Source organism: Lissotriton helveticus, chromosome 2_1, assembly GCF_964261635.1.
Source record: "Lissotriton helveticus chromosome 2_1, aLisHel1.1, whole genome shotgun sequence".
Classification (NCBI taxonomy): Eukaryota; Metazoa; Chordata; class Amphibia; order Caudata; family Salamandridae; genus Lissotriton; species Lissotriton helveticus.
In genome coordinates, this window is record NC_136059.1 from 582823736 (window position 1) to 582840520 (window position 16785).

Consider the following 16785-nt stretch of genomic DNA (forward strand, 5'->3'; position numbering starts at 1 on the left):
TTGCTATTACGTCACTGAGGCGTGTTAGTGAGCTGCAAGCGCTCACAATCCAAGAGCCATTCATTCAGATTCATCCAAATAGGGTAGTGCTACGTACTAACCCCAAATTCCTTCCAAAGGTGGTGTCACAGTTTCATCTCAACCAAAATATTGACTTGCCGGCATTCTTCCAAAACCCACAAACGGTGGCGGAAAGAATGCTCCATACGTTAGACGTACGGAGGGCGTTGATGTACTACATAGACAGGACACAACCCTTTAGAAAAACAAAGCAACTTTTTGTTGCCTTCTCACCACAACACAAAGGCAACCCTATTTCCAAAGCAGGAATAGCCAGGTGGATCGTTAAGTGCATCCATATCTGTTATCAAAAGGCCAAGCGCACTTTAACAATACCCCCAAGGGCGCACTCCACACGCAAATTGGGGGCATCCATGGCTTTCCTAGGGAACATTCCTTTAGAGGACATTTGCAGAGCAGCCACGTGGGTTACACCACATACCTTTACAAAACACTACTGTGTAGATGTGCATTCCAAGCAGCAAGCTGCTGTAGGACAGGCTGTTCTCAAGACACTTTTTCAGGTTTCTGCAGCTGGCACGGGCAACCGCCGCTAATGGAGGGACTGCTATGTATTCTATGCTAAGATATGAATTTAGCAGCCCACATGCCTCGAACTGAATATGCTACTTACCAGTATGCATCTGTTCTTGGCATGTAGGGCTGCTAACATTCATATCGCCCACCCTCCTCCCCGGTGCCTGTCGCAGCTGCAGATATACTATTGTATTCAATCATTAGCATGGACATCCTTTACACCTTTCACTCCATCTTCTGCCACAATGGCGAAAAACAATCTGGGGATGGAGCCGATGCCCATGCGCACTGTAGTCCAGGGGAGGAGCCACCTATCTCAGGATACTTCGAAGACTCTTCCAAGACAACAATGTGCGATCATCCGGACCCAACACTAGGCGGCGATCTAATGCTAAGATATGAATGTTAGCAGCCCTACATGCCAAGAACAGATGCATACTGGTAAGTAGCATATTCATTATTTGCTCACCATGCCATTCCAGTTTGGATCCAGACATATGCAAATCAGTCTTGACCCTGCGCCCAGTGGGAACAGTCCAACCCGAACTGCCAGGCCAGGGCTGCCATGGACTGGAAAGAAGCATCCTAGGACCGGTTTCGAGCTTTCAGCCCTCATCAGCCAGAATAGCTTGACTCCAGTGGCATGGAGAGCACAGGACCCACATCTGGGCATATTCGTTTCACTCTGGCCACTCTGGGTGACAAATGCAAAAGAACAATTGATGGACAGAATGCAGAACAATGTCCTACATTCACCCCAGTCCATTGACATACTTGGGAAGACTGCTCACTTTAATACCACTGGCCACCATTATAGTGGCTGATGATTTTAATATGGTGCTGTATGCTCGCCAAGACAGAGCCCACAGAAGGCAGACTCCTCAGGTTGGTACTGGGAACCTTGACCATTTCATTCAGGTTGGCCCCTGGCTGGCTGGATTATGTCTGGCTAATGGGACAACATGGCTCCTCGTGACCCATGGGGACTATTTCTTATTCTTGGGGAACACAACACACATTCATGTCTAGACATTTTCTTCGCATTGGTAGGGTCCCTCAACAGATTTGTGTTTGCGGACTGTAAGGCAAGAGGGATCTTGGATGACTACCTGCTTAGCGTGACACTGGACCCGCCTTATAGATGAGATCGGGGAGAGTGGAGAATGGCGACATGGAGACTTACCAATAATAAAGAGGTTAACCCATCTGTAGACGACCTCAACTCACTATTTTAAGGAAAATGCAGAGTCGGTGGGGGAGGTGGCTACTCTATGGGAAGCATACAAGGCTAGGATCAGGTAAGTTACCATTTCAGGGGAAGTGGGAGGCAAGCGTAAGAGGTGGAACGATGAGCAGAAGGGGAAAGGGACCTGCTGAGCTTGGAGGAAGAGAATGCACAACACCCCTTTGCGGACATCAAGGCGAGACTTCTTAGTAAGATGAAGGAACAGAGCTCCCTGGTAACAGATGCGGTTGAACTGGATTATAAAGCACATGCGAGCCGCCTATATGAAGTGGGGGATAAGGTGGGAAAGATGTTTGCATAGCTCAACAAGAGATCCCGAGCTAGACACCATATAAGAGATCCTGGACCCTGATGGGGGTTTTGTGGTGGGCTCTTAGGCAATTGCAGAGATGATGGTGGCCTATTTGAGGGATTTTTTTGGGGAGTCAGGCGTGGATGACACTTCACGACCTCCTCTGATTTGTTGGGCAGGTCGCTTGGCATTGAAGGAGTTTTGACTCTGAAGGTGGTGCAGCAGGGACTGACACAGTTACAATCGGGAACGTTGGCAGGCCCAAATGGGCTACCAGCTGAATTTGTTAAAGAAATCAGTAGGTTCTGAGGCTCTGTACCTGAGATGTATGTAAAAGTGTATAAATGGGTTAATCGCCCTCGGGATATCAATCTGGCGACTATAGTGCTTATCCCGTAGCCCGGGATACCAGTGAATCGGTGGTACTTGTACAGGCCGATATTGTTGCTTAAGTTAGTTGCTATGGGGCTCTCCAAGGCACTGGCATATCATCTGCGGGGAGTGATTCTGGACTTGGGCCATCAGGACAAGAGTGATTTTATGCCCCATCAATCAATTAGACTAAATCTCCACCGCCTGCATAAAAACAGCCATGGCCATAGGAGTGGAACTCTGGCTGCAGTAGTGTTGGTAGATGCAAACAAAGACTTTAACTCAGTGGAGTGGCCATTCCTGTTAACAGTAATGAGGAAAATAGGCTTTGGGCCCTAATTTCTGTACTGTGTTGGACTCCTTTATGAGATGCCACGAATCGGGTTTAAAGTGAATCGGGCCCTGTCCAGGGAGTTTCTATATGTCAAGGTAGCAGGCAGGACTGCCCCCTGTTGCCTGTGTTGTTCACCCTGGCAATAGAGGCCTTGGTAGACTGGATCGAGGTATGGGGCAGGCGATGGGGGAATGCATGGGAGGAGAGGATTTCTCTATATGCCAATGATGTCCTCTTGTATTTAGTGGAACCAGAGCTGTCACTAACCCGGGTGAGTGATATCTCTAAGATATACAGTAGGTACTCTGCTTTGGGTTTAAACTGGGAGAAATCCCTCATATTCCCTCTGGGTTCGTGGGAGGTTCAGGACGCTCTTCCCATGCCACTAAGAGTGGTGCTGGAATCATTTCCGATACCTAGGTCTTCGGATTTTGATGGATAGGCCAACTAATTATGAAGATAACATGGCCCGCTACTGCATAGATTAGAGATGGATGTCACCCACTGGTGGGCACCTCCACTCCCAGTGGGCAGAATAGCCCCCACCAGGGGCGGTATTCCGTAAGCTTAATGGCTGTATAAGGACCTTGCTGTGGCTGAATGGACCACCACGCGTAGAACTCCGCACCATCCAGAGATCTACGAATAATGGTGGAATATTCCTGCCTGATGTTCGCAAATATATGAGGCGGCACAGGTCCGTGTTGTGAATGAGCCTTCGGTGTCAAGGGCTATCTCTATGTCCTTTATGATGGCAGAATTAGCCCAAAATGCCCCGGGTGGTGAACGCAACAGTATGTGTGGTTGGCGGACTCTCCAGAAGGGAATGGGATGGGAAAAGAGATTAATGCCCAGCACCCCTTTGTGGCTGGGCACGATGTTGAGGTCAGTTCCAGCCCTGCAGGGCTTTAGGAAGGGACCCCTCATCAGTCTCTCCTTGTTACAGGACGTGTGGGATGCAAATAATATGGTACAATTTGCTCATCTTAGAGAGGAATACGACTTGGCACCCACACAGCCTTTTAAGCACTTTCAACTGTGACACCCCCTGCGGGAGAGAATAGCTCCAGAAGAAGATACAGTGAAGGAGTTTCCCCTTGAGAGTCGGCTGCTGGATGGCCATATGACGGTTAAAGTAATCTCTCTCACCTATAGAACACTCATAAATAATATGCAGGGTGAATTAACGTACTTAAAGGAAAAGTGGCAGACAGCTATAGGGGAGCTGGAGGATGATGAGTGGCATGAGGCGTTACATTTTCCTAGGGAAGTGGCCATAAAGGTGAGATTTTGTTTGATTAGGTTTAAAAAACGGTCACTCATGCAGAGCAGCGTATGATACCTGCCTGCGAGCTTTAGGTCAAAGAGAGACCTTCTCACACGCATTGTGGGAATGTCCAGAGATCCGTACATTCTGGGAAGGGGTGAAAGCTCAGTGTGGAGACGGCTGTTGAGATGTCCATTGCAAACAGGCTCTGTTGATGTTGTTGGGGGTGTGAGGTGCCTCTGATCGTACCTCTCGTAATAAGATCTTGGGGAACTGGGGGTTATTATTAGCAAAAAGGGATATTGCACAGAGATGTGGAGTGCGTGAGCTCACGATTGCAGGATTGGACCCAGGAGATGGTTGTTTGTTGTGTGCAGGAGAAATTGGTATACGAAGGTCGGGCTGCCCACAGAAATTTGAGAGTGTTGGGGGCATCGTTTTTGGGAGAATAGGGAAGGGAACCTGTGATAGCAGTGGGCCTCCGGGGCATGGTTGACCGAGAAGGCAACTGTGGGTTTGGTGTCTTGGATGCTTGGAATTGACTTGACTTGCCTTGACCTGTTGTTCTGGTGTAAGACTTTGGCATTCAACAAGGATTGGATTTATGTGCTACCTGTAGGTTTGAGAAGGAGGCCTGAGGGAGTCGGGTATCACTGCAATGTTCTTCTGTGTTCTTGTTTGAATATATGTTTTGAAAAAACAATAAATATATTAAATGAAAAAATGGCATCCCAGTTTTTGTCTGGGCATTGTTAATTTTGCATTGACGATAGAAAGAAATTCAATGCCTTCGAGCCAGATTCTATATTGATGCACATATATAAAATCTCTACATCTAGAGTTACAAACATCACTTTCTCATCATCCCATAAAACGTCCTTAAACTTGCATATGATATCTGTTGTATCTTTCATGTACAATGGAAGATTAACCACCTAAAGTTTTAAAAAATGTATCTACAAACTCTGAGAGATACTCTGTTACAGTATCAATGCCCGATATAATGGGCCAGCAAGGAGGGCCTTGGCGCATTATTGTGGATTCTTGGAAGTGTGTAAATTTTATTAAATCCTGGACAGTCATTCTTCAAATAATTAAATTCATGGTCTGCTTTTAATTCGGTCTCCTTCCAGTGTCGTAAGTGAATTAAGAGCTTAGCCGAACTATTAGGATTCACTATCATTGTTTTATGGCATTCTGTATTTAGAGTTGGCTTAAAATCTCTAAATGGTAGTCCGATTTGACCAGCACTACAAAATGTCTGCCTTTATCAGCATTCCATATTATTATTCTTTGATTAGTTCTCAGACTGTGTAAGGCTTTGGTCATACTAGGAGATAAATGATCCTTGTGAGCTTTGGAATTGGGAGATTCAAGTTCACGTTCCTCCAAGCGGAAAGGTTCTTCTCCTACCTTTCTTGAAAATCAATATATCTTGGTAATTTGCACATTTTGTTGTCAAAATTTCGAATGTGGCTTACAGTTACTGTTGCAGCTTGAATATGGTATGATGTCCAAATCCTCAAGGAGATCTTGCATCCCAAAAGCATACTCTTCTTCCAGTAAAAGCAGGTAATGTTCATCTCTTACATTTAAAATTGTTAGGTCGGAAAACTTCACCTTCCCACTTACACATACAAGTTTGGGAATTTGCAAAGAGAAAATACTTTTTAATTGAATTTTCCTGAAACATGTATACAAATCTACATGTACATCTATCTATAACTATATCTTCGTATAATCACTTGCGCCCTCTCCTCCCCAGTCAGATGTAGACCAATATAGATATATATTCACGCTTGTGCTATGAAATCCGAGTGGCTTGTAGGGGGGAGTAATAGGGTTTAGCTTTTTCACCTCATTAGCTGACGTTTGGGTTGTTTTAAATGAGGTGCATGTCCTAGTAAATAGACAATGTTGTTGAGAGGTATTGCCATTATAACACAGTTTACTTACCGGGAATTCCCAGCCGGAGGACCGGGAATGATTCATGCATTTGAATATATGAAAGATACTGGTGCTGAATGTTTATTTAGGAGTGAATGTTTCTAAATAACAGCAATGGTTTCATTTAACTTTATTCATTTATATTGCTGCTAGCTGCATCCTAATGTGACACGGAAGACAACATTACTCAAATTAAGATAAAAATGAATTTAACAACATGAGCAAAGTTGCGTACCCATACATAGTTACAATTATATGGTGTAAAGTTATGGAGGTGGAATGTACTGCCTGTAAGAATGGAGCCTGAGTCTGTTCATGACAGTGGGGTAGAGAATTAATTATGGAATTGCCTGTGAGGTGGAAGAAAGTTTAATTGCCGCAATCTTCTTGTGGAGGAAATGAAACTCTGTAAGTGGCCAGTTATGATGTTAAAGCGAAACTGAGCATCCAGGTCACTTAGTGAGTGGTGATTTTGCCATGCAGATAGCCTAGTGTAGTCTAAGGTTTGCGACAAGGGTTTTGACCATGTATTCCTTTGCCATGGGAATCTAATGAAGTTCTAGTAGCATGACAGCAAGCCAGCTATCTTGTTTCATATCTTCATTCACTTTTAATCAATCGTAGTCCCAGTGAGTGGTTCCTGACTCCTGGAAAATGTCTATAGTCAGGCTACTTCTGAAAAAGCCCACATTATCAGCTGACAATATAGGAAATTACTATTCCGTCCCTCTATTGCCATACTTGGCCAAATTGATAGCAAAATGTGCTTTCTGACAACTTCAGATCTATTTTGAAACAAATAAATTGGTTGGTTCATTGCAAGTAGGTTCAGACCAAGTGCTGAGTTGGTGATCACATCTATACTCAGTGACCTTCGTACGCTGGTGCAGCATAGAGAGTTCGGCGTTCTGATTGTCCTAGACCTCTTTGCAGCATTCAATACATTTGGTCACATCATCATCCTCCTTACAAGAGCTAAATCTTTTAGACTTCAAGACAGTGGATTGGGTTGTTCTTGACCGATCGTTAACAAAGTAACCTGTATCAATGATCTCAATCGTCATCCAGTTGAGTTAACTGTAGAGTGCTTGAAGGCTGTATATTGTCACCTCTTCTATGTCATATTTACATGACCCCCTAGACGACTTCTTCCAAAAATGGGTAACCATTTTTACATGTATGCCAATGACACACAAATTTTGTTTATATTCATGATCTGGTGAAGCTTCAAGCTCTGTTACTGGTGTCCAAAAGATTCCAATCACAAAAAATTGCACTGAAAATTGGGATTCAACTCTTTGACCCAATATCATGAGCTCACTGTCTTCCCCCATGAACTTTGTAAAAAGTTCCTAGGTAATTTTAGATGCTAAGCTATCGCTTGAACCCTAGATTTCTAAAGTTGCCTCCACTTGATTTTGCATTTAAAATTGTTTTTAGAAAATTATTTTACCTTACATTTCCTCAGATTTCCACAAACAAGTAACTGGTCACTACATTAAACAAATCACGCTTTGTCTTATCTCACACATGTGGCTGCAGAACTCCTTTCATGTGTTCAGGTGTTGGGCACTTGGCTGCTGAATGGGCAAAAGGACTTCAGTGTTCGACCATCCTCGGTGATCTTCTGTCTCCGAGAAGAGGAAGTTTGATTTCTCCATCTCAATATGTGGTCATAGAAAGAAGATTTGTTGTAGTGAAGTTGGAAAAGCTAATTTCTGGATGAATTGAGGAAGAGTCATCTGTTTATTTTAAGTCAATCATTCCTTTCTGTAGGGGTTCTTTTATGGTGGGTCTTATGTCAATTCAAACTGAGGTTCTGAGAATCTTATATTCAGTGAGTTGTGGATCATTACTATTTGGTTTCTACTGTGTGCCTGTATACCCAGGGGTGTTTTGCAGGAACAGCAGTGCGCAATATGAAGGATACAGCTAATTCAGTTTCACATCCAGTCAAACCAGTACTTGGCAATGCTGCTCATCTCATTTTGACTCCAATTAGCAAAACCTGTAATCTTCGCTAGGCCAACAAAGCATTGCCAAGTGTGGTATCTTCAGGACATGGACATTAGAAGTGCTCTTGAGGTTCTCTGTATTGCTGGGAGTCAAGAAATTTGACCAAGACCACAATTCTTCTCGAAACCCAGCGATGACCTGGGGGTAAAAGGCATCATTGATTTCGTATAAACGTGACTTTACTGCTCTGTTCATTCTGTTTGCTTTTCTTTTCAAGCCCTTCAGCACACCTAGACCATAAACTCCTACTCTGATTGATTCCATCACATGGAGACTTTAGGTTCCTAATTTAGACAGCGGCTTCCAGAGAACCAGCCAGGCAGAGATGAAACAACCTTGATGCAATCATTTCATAACCATGGGCATCTCCTTGGGCCTTTCAGTTTCTGTACATTTCACCGGGAATAACCGTCAGAGCTGTCCTAGATGGTGGAACTCCCTTCAGCTAGTGCCTGTACCTTGCTCCTTCTACACATTTTCTTTACTGAACTGCAGCATTTTTTTTACTGAACTGCAGCTGTGTTTATTGATTTGTAAATCACTGAACAACCAAACACTTCTACACTGAACAACCACACACTTCCACTGAACAACCAAACATTTCTCAAAGGAGCAATAGGCAGCAGCCTTCCAATAGCACTGAAAAGAGACACACAAAATGACCAGGCATCCAGAATGGATGGGTCTAAGGATAACTGGGGCTGGCTGCCAGGAGTGCTAAATTCGAACTTATGCCATTGACCGCTGGAAAGGAAACTAGCCGTTCAAGATTTAAGAAACATACAAATACTTTCATGGAACATCGCTGGAGCAAACAAATGGCTAGAGAACAGGTCCCGACCAAACAAATGGGAAAAATATGACATAATAGCATTGCAGGAAACCTGGGCACTAGAAGTCCTCCCTCTGATAAACTATATACACTACACCGTTCCAGCCATCAAAACCAAAACATATGGTCGGCCGAAAGGGGGCTTGGCAGTCTACATATCCTCAGAGTTAAAAATTGATACCGAACATATGGCCTCAGCAGGACCAAACATCCAATTGATCAAACTAACATCCGTGTCGGGGACTGGAACAAAAACCATCCTGCTGATAAATACATACGCACATCCCTTGGCTAGGAAAAAATCGGCCAACACGCACAATTGATTGCAATCATTACAAATATCAGGAGTACCTTTCCCCTATGGGATTTGATTCTTACAGGGGATTTTAATTCCAACTTAATTCATACCCCGGATGAGGACGATTTGCTAGCATCTGGTAACATCTGTTGGAATGTTCCACAACAATACCAGCCAACGTGGCAGAAAGTGGATTACGTAGGCCAAGGTTTGGTAAATGCTCTAGAGTTTCTTGGGCTAAGAGTAATAAATGGCAGAACCCCAGATGATTTTCCACCCAAACACACATTCCATGCGGGAAAGACAAGATCAAGACTGGACTATACAGCCATATCAGAATCATTGATGCCATTCCTCTCCCACTTCTCTATTGAGTATACAACCAAGAGTGATCATTCATTTCAGCTCATACACTTCAGGTTAAAGATCACCAAACATCAGGCAAATACAATAGTTGAAGGAAACACACAAACAGTTGACCTAAAACGCCTCAAATGGTCAAATGACACAATTAAGACACTACAGTCAAAAATAAAAAAGAAGATAAGTGCTAGCAAAGCAGAGGCCCAGACTAACATCCAAGCTTGGGAAAAATTTACGGCGGATTTAACTACATTAATGTCGACTGGACAAAAGCAGACAAAAAATGATGGCCCAAAAAAAAGAATCGGATAAATCAACTTCGGCAGGGCTGCGAGCCTTGAAATGCAAACTCAAAAAATCAACAAGGAGGCTAAAAAGAACAGTACCTGACACAGCTGCTTGGGATAGGGTACGGCAGCTAAGGAAACGCTATAAAAAAGAGCTCTGGGAAGACAAAAGAAAGAGCAATGACAAATTCTGGGCTGAACTGCTTTGTAGCTCTAAGAAACCAAATTCAAAACAGTTTTGGGTAATCATAAAAAAATTGTATAGACCAGCAAATGTTTTATCGTCAAATATACAAGAATGTGAGTGGGCGGAATTCTTAACCACGAGGTTCATAGAAACAACTATGCAAGAAATATCTGAAGGAAACATCCAGACTCCAGCTGAGGGAAAAGACAAACCCATAGGGGTCACTGAAACGACTAGCTCAGAAGAAGTCAATACTCCTCACAAGATAGAGCAATCGGACGCTGGGACAAAGCGAACAGAGGAAAACGGTTCCCCGACATCAACGACAAGCTATTCGTCCCTGTCAAATGAAGGAGTTAGACGTATAATTAAGAAAGGCCGAAGTGACGGTGCTCCGGGCCCTAATGGAATCCCTCAAGCAATCTTTAAACACGACACATCGTTTTGGAGTAATCACCTTCTTAGCCTTTACCAAGAAATAGAGCGCCTAAATAATATACCAGCAAACTGGCAAGGTTCGATACTGACTCCTATATTCAAAGGAGGAGAAAGATCAAATCCAGCACACTATAGATTGATAGCCCTTCTGGATGTAGAAGCCAAATATTATGCCACTCTGGTGTTAGAAGAGCTTAAGGCTTGGTCTGATAATCTCAATCTTATCCCAGCCAACCAGACAGGCTTCAGGCAAGGTATAGGGACGACAACTAATATCTTAGGTCTATCACTAATTGCAAACAAGTGTAAGCAGAGGAAATTACATCTTTACCTCTGCTTTATAGACCTAAAAGCAGCTTTTGATAATGTTGATCGTCCCCTCCTGTGGAAAAAGCTTCGAGCATGGGACATTCCTGAAAGGCTATTAAAAGGCATACTGTTATTTTATTCAAACACGTGGTTAAGAATCAAGATAGGTGATGGGTCCAGATTATCAAGGAAGCTGACAACGACCAGAGGACTTAAACAAGGGTGTGTTTTGGCTCCTCACCTCTTCAACCTGTTTTTGTCTGATCTTTCTCAAAGGCTGGACTGTATCAACTCCCATCCACCAAAACTTGGTAAATTGAGACTCTCTCATCTTTCATACACCGATGATGTGGTGTTAATGAGCCAAACAAAGATTGGTCTTCAAAGAAGCTTGAACGAAATGTCAGCCTATATTTCAGAAAACAAACTTGAAATAAATATATCTAAGACTAAAACAATGGTGATTGGGAGCCAGCAGACATGTAAACAGACAATCTGGCTTAATGGTAATCAACTAGAGGAGGTAAAAATATACAAGTACCTGGTATTCTACATTGATAACTCAAGAAACCTCATGGAGCAAAACATTTATATGACTCAGAGAACAAGCGCCCTTACATTTGCCTTCAGCTTACTGGCTAAAAAGTTGAAGGGTCCTTCATATAAACCTCTGCTTGCCGTAATGAAGGCAAAAATCCTGCCAACAATAACATATGCCAGCGCTGCCTTTCATGGTGAAGATGGAGAGGTTTTAAACCAATTGATAGTTTCCATCTATAAAAAAACTTTTCAGATACAAAAGTCGGCTTCCCCGGCCCATGTTCGTCTTGAATTCGGCCTAATAAACGAAGACATAGGCAGAATGTATGCGACAGTTAAAACGTGGTATCGCTTGAAACAAAATGTAGCTACATCACAAATCGATGAAGCCATTTGGACTGAAGTGAATGAGGACAAAACTTCTGCTTTTAATCAATACTTATTCAAATCCCTCTCAACTACATGTCGCACGCTTGGATGGTGATAAACAACTATAAGTCCCTCGAACCGGCATCATATTTGAGCGAAACATTCTCAATGAATGTAAAAAAGCAATTAATGGCTCTACGCTTCGGAAAACTACCATCAGACCAGCCAGCCTGGGTGCATACAGGTCCTAAATCATGCCGGCTGTGCAATTTCTACAAAGAGGATTTCATCCATGTAATTTGCACATGCAAGAAACTGTATAATGAATGAGTTATTCTTCTAAAATCAAGCTTTAATGAAAGAGATATTAGGTCCTGTAGAGCTGCAATAACGGCGTGCCTAAATCCTTCAGATCCCCCACTGAACGGAAGACTGATTAAATTCCTCAAAGCATTTACAAAGCTTTGTTAAAAAGGGTCGGAAACTTGGCAAAGGAGGATAATGGACAATACCACTGCACTGAATTTTAACAATGAAATTTTAGAAGTATTAGAAGAAATTAAATGAATGTATTGCTAACTTTTTTAACTTTTTTGTACTACAATGGTCTTTTCTTTTTTCTATTCTGGTTTTAAATTGTTATGGTTTTAATTAACTAAACAATAAACATTTACTTTGGTAGGATTTGTAAAACCTTTTTCTGTATCTGTGGGAGAATAAAGTCTTTCAACACGTCCTGCAGTACGGAGAGAGTCTCTGATTTGCATCTACCCCCTGTGTTAGCTCTGTAAACCTCTACGCTCATTGTTACTTCTGTCCAATCAAGTTGGTCCCTCTTTTTGTCATAACCCAAAACTTCTAGCGAAATCTTAACCTGAATACTAGAACAGTTCACTTTGAGCAGAACTTTAACTAGTTTGGTCAAGTCACTCTGAGGAACATTGTATCTACCTTCGATCTGGATTCTGAGTTGTTTTTATTTTTCTCCTGGGTCTATAGAAAGTGGAACTGGGGCCTATTAGTAAGCGCAGTATACCAGTGTTCAATCTGACCCCCTTTCCTACAAGCAACCCATCTTAGTTTCATATTCGGTGTTATGTCTTCGACCTGAATACAGCCAGAGAGGAACCAAAATCGAGACTTGGGAAGTCAGTGGGTGTATCTCCGAGTGTGCCACCATGCGAGAGCAGCATGGATTTTGAGGATGCGGCAGTGGGTGAGACGGGGCTTTAGAATTAGGAAGGACTAGGAGTACACTAGTCACTATGGAGATTAACTTCTTTACTTGCTAGTGAAGGGGATGCCCCAGGGCAGTGCATGGGCTTTGCTACTGTTGTCTCCTTTAGGTAACTCCAAAGAAGTACTGGTTTTGACATTTTACGTTGCACGCTTGGCTTTTCAGAAAAATGTTGACATTTTTTAAGGATTTGATATTGCCAGTTAAAATGTGAAGACCGGTGTTTGATAATCTCCATAGCTACTCGATTAGGACTTGTATGTATTTCACAGTGCTCATAAACTTCTTAATGGTGAACAAACTCTAAACCCCTTGTCTCGCTTCAGTTCAACAGGTAATTGAAACACACATGCTGTGGCTTCTTCAGAGAATCAAGGAGTAGTGGGAACAGATGTTGCTGGTAAAAACAAGCCAGTCAAAGAAGACTCAAATGTATTTTTGACCTCTCTCAAAAATTAAGACATGCCTATGTTTTAGCTTCATCTCCGTCAAAATATTTCCAGTTTTAAAACTTTTGATACTAGTGGTGTCATTATGTTCTGAAATTTCTCTGGAACAGCTGGTGCCCATGTCCTTTATGAGTGGATATGCACCTTATACAAACACGTGTACAGGTTTCTTGTGTATACCATTTGAAAATATAGATTTAGAAAAGAAAATGTGAAACTGTTATCGAGAGATGTCACTAGTGTTAAAAATGATTTAGAGAAAACAGATTTCTTTGGGCGAAGTGTAATACAGCGAAGCATTGCTGACAACCAGGATGGAATGTATTATTAGTCTGCTGAGTTCTGAACCAAGAATGAGGACAAAGGGAACAAACATTACCTACCAACAAGAAATGCTTTACATGTCTTGACTACTCTGCTGAAGTTGCAGACAATTATGAAAAGCCCTGAGTGACTGAACTATTTTCTATTTAAGCGTGGTAAGATGTGTCATACAACAGATATATACCGTCACACAAAAAGCTCTTCTGAAAACGAGGGGGCTTCAGGTAAAGACTTTTCCAAAACCTAAAAATCCTCAAAGAAGCAGATGGGCACAAAAGTCGCCGTCAAACTTTCACAGAGTGCCAACAGTTGTTAAGAAAATGGTATGATGTTAAATACGTATGTCAATCCATTTTATGACAGCATATTCTATTTAATTATTACAGTGATAAATGGCGTGTACTATTGAGAGACTAAAGATTTGTAGGACCAGCAAGGTAGGAAATCCTGGTTGAAGGCTCGGATCTAGGTACTGGCAACAGGCCAGTGGGCTTTCTAGCTATGCTGGACAAGTCTCTGTTTGTGTCCACATCACATCTCATAATTTCAGCATATACATTTGCACCAAAAAAATATCAAAATCACTGTAATATACTAGTCGGGCATACATTGATGCCTGAAGATACCACATATTTAGCTGACAGTTTGTTTAAAAAAAACAGAAGCACATCTATCCTGTTTACAAGGCACTTTTAAAAAAATGAATTTGGTTAAGCTAAATTACAATAAACCTTCCTTTCAGTTCCTTTATTTCTTTTGAGCAAGGTCACATGTTAAAAAAAAGAAAAGAAAAAGATATACTTCCATAAGCTGCAAAACCAATAATGAGGCAGGGTTGCCTGAGCCACCATTTTGGTGGGTATCCCAGCCTTGCAGCTGTTCCGCAAACTGTGCCTTTCTGTATAGGGGTTTACTGTTGACTTTGCTGATGAAGAACAATGCAAGGAGAGGATAGAATTGGCTGTGATGCGAATACAACACAAGTCTTGGATGGAATGAAACATTAGATTGTTTGGGGTGAGTAATAGTGCTTCTGAGGAAGCAAGAAACATTGAAGACCTAATCTCACAGCAATGGGAAAATAGTAGCTTGAAAAGAGTGTGCAAGGAATTCGAGATAAGGCTACATCGAGAAAAGAAAGCTACTGAATATAGAGGAGGGTCTGAGAAGAGAGGGGCACTGCAATGGAAAAGGAGAATACATAATGGCAGTTGGAGTGTAGAAATCACAGACAATTACATAAACATCTAAAACTCCCTCATATCAATTCTTTTCTTTTTTTGAATGTATCTTGAAAATGTGTCCAGTAAATCTTGTTTAACATCACTGTTGTTCAAACTCTTAGCATAGAAGTCCACCGGCTCCATTTTGTTGTCCCAAACATTGCCATTCCTTAAGGACCTCCCATCAAACCACAACGAATGCCATTCTCGGTGCACCAGAGCTTGATACAAATGTGTGTTCACACTTGACGGACAGTTTACATAGTCTTAAGACCTGCTGGAGTACAGGTCTAGTATTAAAAACGTAATGTGTGTAATTTATGTATCTACCACGTTTTGTAACTGCATATGTCAGTGTTGAATTAGTTTATTGTCTAAGCCCTAAAAATTGTGACTTTGTTAAAATCAATTTTGTGTGGTGCAATATAAATAAAGTATCTAGAGATACTCGCATGGTGAATGAATAGAATATGTGCAATAGTTGTTCAGAGTTTTATGCACTTACTGTTTTTTGTGTTATTAGAGGTTATGTTGAAACTTTATAGCGCTTTTTTTTCATTCTTGTAAAGTGTGCTATTTTTGTTTGTTTCCTGGTTAACGCAGAGAGTCAAAATACCTTTAGCATCGATTTGAACCATCGTTATGTACCTTACACAAGTGTGTCTGCAATGACAGAAGCTGCTCCGGTAGAAAACAAGTTTTTGCGCTTAGGTGGCCACTAGAAGTCAGGACCTTTAAAATGTTCTAAAAGCAGTGCTATAGTACGTTCTGGGGTACTCCTGAGGGGTAATGTACAAAGAAATTTTGGACCGTAGATGTTTCCTGGGATCTTGTAGATTCCGGTAGGTTAAACCCCCACAACACAGGCTGCTAGGACGATTCCACCTCCCTTTGTTTGCAATGTGAAGACTCAGCTAACTCATCCCACCTGTTGGTGGATTTTAACCCCTGCTGCTTCTATGTAGACATAGCCTCAGTGGTCTTGGTATATGAACACAGGCCCAGGAGTTTATTACTGCCTCTTTCAGATCCTAGCATTGGGACTGACCCAACCTGACCCTTAGCAAACCACTATTTTGTAATATTCTGTGTTTAATGCAGAATAATACCCTGTGGTCCTCTCTTGTTAGCCATGCTATACGTTGCACTACTACCAGACAGACAGTCTTTTCCCAATCTAGATATTTCTTCCAATGTAAAAAGCACTTCATACAAATGAACATTGTGACTTGGGACCCCAAAGCACTGCGCAAACACCAGGCCCCACTGCAGTGGAGTTAGCGGAGGCACCGGTTGGTAAAGCAGCTTACTCAAATGGGAAAGATGGTGAGCTGTGCTTTGAGCAGAGCAAGGTAACCTCTTGTCCACATACTTAACTGTGCATAGACTTGTAGATGCATTGCATATGTCAGGTCGTTAACAGGTCTGGATGCTGGCTGTTTATTATTGCTACTAAAGAAAATGTGTGTGCCCACTGCTTATGGGTTTTTAGAGATATTGTTATATGTGGAAACATAGGTAGTATTTTGAAATTGGGCAATTTTTTTTAACGTTGACTAAAGTGCAATCTTTACCTTTTGTTTTATTTATTTTCATTCGCTATTGATGTTTATTGTTCACCATATAATAAAACCCGTTCAAATACCAAGTGTCTTTATGTTCTTATTATAAAACTGTGTGTATTTTTAAATGTTACTTCATAGCACATTTGGTCTGTTTACAAGCACCCACAATTTAGCAGAAAACTGGGGCACACAAACATGTGCCCACGCTCACCTTGTGTAGCCACCTGGGAGTACTCGGAGTAGAACCCCTCCAGACCCCCATCATCACGTTTTGTTTTTTTGTAACTATATGT

The 16785-nt window shown here is 42.0% G+C and overlaps 1 protein-coding gene across 5 annotated transcripts in view; it reads left to right on the forward strand.

Annotated features, from left to right (window-relative positions):
* Window positions 1-16575, forward strand: part of ANKRA2 (ankyrin repeat family A member 2) — a 118504-nt gene extending 101929 nt beyond the window's left edge. For all 5 annotated transcript variants that reach the window (XM_078675263.1, XM_078675264.1, XM_078675266.1 and 2 more), the window contains exon 9: window positions 13258-16575. In XM_078675263.1, coding sequence (XP_078531389.1) covers window positions 13258-13313 — 56 coding nt within the window. In that variant the 3' untranslated portion in view covers window positions 13314-16575. The remainder of the gene's footprint in view (window positions 1-13257) is intronic.
* Window positions 16576-16785: the final 210 nt, after the last annotated feature.